The sequence below is a fragment of the Cucurbita moschata genome, unplaced genomic scaffold (genome assembly GCF_002738365.1).
Source record: "Cucurbita moschata cultivar Rifu unplaced genomic scaffold, Cmos_1.0 Cmo_Scf00004, whole genome shotgun sequence".
Lineage (NCBI taxonomy): Eukaryota > Viridiplantae > Streptophyta > Magnoliopsida > Cucurbitales > Cucurbitaceae > Cucurbita > Cucurbita moschata.
The window spans coordinates 5,610,782-5,615,599 of NW_019268520.1; the positions used below are offsets into that span (position 1 = coordinate 5,610,782).

At 34.2% G+C, this 4,818-nt stretch overlaps 1 protein-coding gene across 1 annotated transcript in view; it reads left to right on the forward strand.

Annotated features, from left to right (window-relative positions):
• Positions 1-3,254: 3,254 nt before the first annotated feature.
• Positions 3,255-4,818, forward strand: part of LOC111441836 (cytokinin riboside 5'-monophosphate phosphoribohydrolase LOG7) — a 4,057-nt gene continuing 2,493 nt past the window's right edge. Inside the window, exons 1-2 of the mRNA XM_023078983.1 lie at positions 3,255-3,457; positions 4,182-4,279. Of these exons, the coding sequence (XP_022934751.1) occupies positions 3,350-3,457; positions 4,182-4,279 (206 nt within the window). The 5' untranslated portion in view covers positions 3,255-3,349. The remainder of the gene's footprint in view (positions 3,458-4,181; positions 4,280-4,818) is intronic.

A 4,818-nucleotide genomic window follows, 5' to 3' on the forward strand; every position in this document is an offset into this window, starting at 1 on the left:
AAAAAAAAAAAAAAAAAAAAAAAAAAAAAAAAAAAAAAAAAAAAAAAAAAAAAAAAAAAAAAAAAAAAAAAAAAAGTCCAACTAAAGTAACCGTCAGCATAGAAAAGGTTTGAGATGTGGACTAATGGATAAAAGAGCAATAATAATTTGAGACACACAGACCCCATTCCCGCCATCCTCCTACAGTGGAAACGACTGGAGACTAATCCTGACGCGGAGTTGTGAAGTCATGGTAGTGTCGGAGGGCTGTGAATGGGGACGGAAGCTGTTGCTCTCACTCTCACTCGCCTGCTGCCTGCCGGCGGCCTGTCTGCTGCACGTGTGTGTGTGTATGTGTTCCTTTTTCCATTTTCCGCCGCGCCATATTAAATGCGCTTTTTTACCTCCTTCGTGTTACCCCTTATGGGTCAAAGCATCTTAATAATTAAGAATTGTGTGTTCGTGCCTTGATCATTTTTTTATCCCATGTTCATGCTTATTGGTTTGGTTTTATATTTCTTATATATGATACATTCCAAATTAGTGAGTTGACTAAGGGTGTTAGTTGGTGAAAGCTTGTTAACTAAGCTGAAATGGTTTTGTGATAAATGCATGTGTTTGTCCTTGTTATTGTGTAATTGATGGATTGAAGTGACGATAACGTTGACTACTTAACTATGTGTCGATTAATCTAGCGAGTAATGAGGATTGCGTTTGGCCAATAATGGTGTTTAGTTGCTTAGCTTGATGAGTTGAACTGGTAAATAAATGTGTTCTATTGAGTGAGTGAGTAAAAATGAGAGATATATGAATGAACTTAAACTTCATCTGAACGAGAATGATTATAAGAATAAGATGATTAACGAAGACTTTTGAAAGTTATTATCTATACCAACAAGGTGCACATTCCTTCTTGAGCATGACTAATGTGACCATGGTGGAGAGGAATGTCAAGGCGCCAACAGGTGTCAAATCCTAATCTAAATATTGGGCATGAGACGTTGCAAATGGTATCAGAGAGGTAGCTCTCCCAGTAAGATGTGATTCAGGGACGAAACAAGGCAGAAGCTAGTGGATATATGACACCCGAGTATAGGAGAAGTACATGAATGAATCGAGATCACATCTGAATGAGAATGATTTTGAGGATTGAGATTATTAAGAAATACTTAGAAGAATTGAAAGTTACTACATACATCAACAAAGTGGATCATGTCGCTTGAAAATGTGAAAATAAGCAGATATTATCCTCTTTGGACTTTCCCTTTCGAGCTTCCCCTCAAGGCTTTAAAATGCGTCTGCTAGGAGAAGGTTTCCACATCCTTATAAATGGTGGTTCGTACTCCTCCCAACCAATGTGGGACATCACAATCCATCCCACTTTGGGGCCAGTGTCTTGGCTGTGATGTCCCACATTCGTTGGGGAGGAGGTGGAAATCTTTCACTAGTAGACGTGTTTTAAAGCCTTGAGGGGAAGCTCAAAAGGGAAAGTCCAGAGAGGACAATCTCTGCAAGGGAAAGCCCAAAAAAGATAATATCTGCTAACGGTGGATTTTGATCGTGACACGAATACATTCGATTGAGTGAGTTAATTGTGAGTTTAGTAGCTCAAACTCATGAGTTCACGTAATGGGAAGTGATTGAGGGAAGCAGATAGTGGAAGAGAAATAATGATATTTCAGAGGTGAACAGCTCCAACAGGGAACAGCCGCATATCCTCCACAAAGTGTCGGAGATATCGCTGCCCTACACACACGCAAAGATGGAATACCCTTTGTGAACCAACTTCCTTTTATTTTCTTCCTACTTACTTTCATTTCACAGTTTATTTAAAACACAACTTACTTTCATTTCACAGTTTATTTAAAACACAACTTACTTTCATTTCACAGTTTATTTAAAACACATCAATCAATCAATCAATCCAAACGCGGAATTCAAGCAGACAAAGGAAGATGACGATGAGGATTTGGTCTGACTTCCCAATCCAAACCTAAAAAACAAAATACAAATTTCAATGTAAAAGAAAGATCTGAGCTTTGTGTAACTTCAATCAAAAGTTTCACAAAACCCCAAATGAAAACAATTTTTTCAAATGTGGAAGACAATTTTAATACCTTATTTTTACCAAAAACAAAAACAGTGGAACAAACTGATCCACAATTGCCTTGTTTTTTCCTTTAATGTAATCATAAAAAGTTGAACTCACAACTCTTATTTTTAATTCATCTTTTTTAAAAATGGTAAGCATCTTGGTTTGGAGGGCGTCGGAAAGCAACCTCGTTCACACACCCAACACATCATGGTCAAACGAAGCCCATGGTTAATATCTATTTAATTTAGTATTGTTAACCCCAAAGTCTTATTTGGACAAATATTTAATATTGGGCACGAGACAGATATCCCCTAGCTTTTCTCTTGTAAAAAAATCCCCATTCAATTACTTAATTTAATTCTCATTAAATAATTTGGAATTAAATGAATGAAAATTTTATAATATCAAATGGATGTTGATGTTAAGATTATAAATTTATGAAATATATACGGTTTGGTTTGATATATGGATATTGTTGTGACATCCAAAATTAAAAAAAAGAAAATTATTAATTTAATAACTAAGTTGTTTCCACCACTTTTACAAGTTATTGCTTTCATTATCACTTATTATATTCCTATCGTTGACTTATTCGTTTTATGGAATAACCTTTAACCATATAATACCGACATATAACATGAATTAATCCCATTTTTGTAATTTTAAAAGATGGATTTGGGTGTTAAATTAAGAATAAATGAAGTGCAGAAAGGTTATGTAAACGCGATTAATGATTATAGTTAAATGTATGACCAAAATTAATCCAAAAGGTTTAATCAAATATTTTAACGAGGGAATGTAAGTTTTAAAAATATTTTGACCAAGGTGGGACCCAAAAATGTTGTCGAGGTGTCAAATTTCTATTTGCTATTGATTTAAGGGTCCACGCGCAGTAGATTACGTATACACATTCGTAATCCATAGCCCAAAATGAAAATAATGTAAAAATGATTTTTTTTTTAGAAAAAAGAGTTTTGTTAAAAAAAAATTCCTGTTTCCACACTATTTAAAACATAACAACTCGGTTTCCATTTCGGAAAAGAACCAAAGCTATTTCTTTAAACTTTTTGGTTTTCTATTTAAATAAAATAAACAGAAATTAAAAAAAAAAAGAAAAAGAAAATAGTGGTTTGGGGAGAGAGTTTGGTGGCTATATAAACAAATACTCACTTTCATTTCATTCTCAAACCTCTTATTCTTTTTCTTCTTCTTGTTGTTGTGGTTGTTCTTCAAGGAGATCAATCATTTTGTAAACAGAAATTTAGCGATTCAAAAATGGAAGGGACACAGTCGAGATTCAAGAGGATTTGTGTGTTTTGTGGAAGCAGTTCTGGGAAGAAGCCTACCTACCAATCTGCTGCTGTGGAGCTTGGCCAAGAACTGGTATTTTTCTCACAATCCATGATCTGGGTTTTCATTTTCATGCATTTTAATCATTCATTGTTGCATTTTTTTCAAAACCCATTTCGAAAAATTCCATCTTTTTTGTTTCCCAAGTATTGTATTTTGACTTTGGGAACCAAATCAACCTTAATTTGACATAAAGTCATTCTCTCAATATTCCTATTTGTTATGACAAATGAAGCTTTTTCTTTTTATCTCTTTACCTTTTCAAAAAGTCCTCTCTTTCCATTTTCATATCACAACTCATCCACTTGAGGTTTTTGAAGTTTGAATTTGAAGATGGTATAGGGTTTGTGTTTATCTTCAACCTCGAGGGAGAGGGAGAGAAAGAGAAAGACAGTGAGATTTGAGCTGTAACCTGCCTGTCAGTTGAGCAGCCTTCTTGCATGATCTCAACATGTTTTAATTATCAAATTCATATAATTTAAGGGTTTGTATAAATATTATCAACTGGGAAACCAAACGTGCTTGCTTGACATGATGAGAGCTTGCATGAGCGTTCTTCACATCACACCCTTCTATGCCCCATTTTCCCCATTATTATTCAAATTAATGGGTCATTTCATTTCCCAATTCCCCATTTCTTGGTTAAAAAATTCAAATTTTCCCTTTTTTTTCTTTTTTTGTTGTTATTGTTGTTGTTTAATGATGATTCAACTGCAACGCGTGTTGATTGATGTGTTTGAATTTTTAATGTTTGAAGGTGGAGAGAAGCATTGATCTTGTTTATGGAGGTGGGAGCGTGGGATTGATGGGTCTTGTTTCTCAGGCTGTTCATGATGGCGGGCGCCATGTTCTAGGGTTTCTTTCTCTTTCCCTCTTTTATAAATAAATTTCTTTATAATTTCCCCCTCTTCTTCTTCAATTTAAGATGATTACATTATGACCTTTACTTTGCTTCTCAAACCAACTTAACTTAATTAGCTTTGGTGTTCTTTTTCAAAAACCTTTTCTTTTTTACCTTTTCCATTCTATTTTGTAATAAAGAACGGGTAAAACAAGGCAGCAGTCAAAAAGTAGTTTCTCTTTCAGACCAATTAATTTACAGTCAAATTCTTGTCTGTAAAAAGATGGGGATTTGTCAACAATCCCACTCCAAAGCCAAACATTTGGGGTTCGAATGTCTATTGGATTTATGTTGTCCCCTCATGTTCTTGCTCTACAATATGAAAAGCCGACAGTTTTATTTCATTATTATTTGTAGACCACCGAGGAATTTATGGCTTGTGAATTCCAACACTACTTTCAATGCCAAATGATTGTTAGTAACCTCGGTGTTTTTTTTTTTTTTTTTTTTTTTTTTTTTTTTTTTTTTTTTTTTTTTTTTTTTTTTTTTTTTT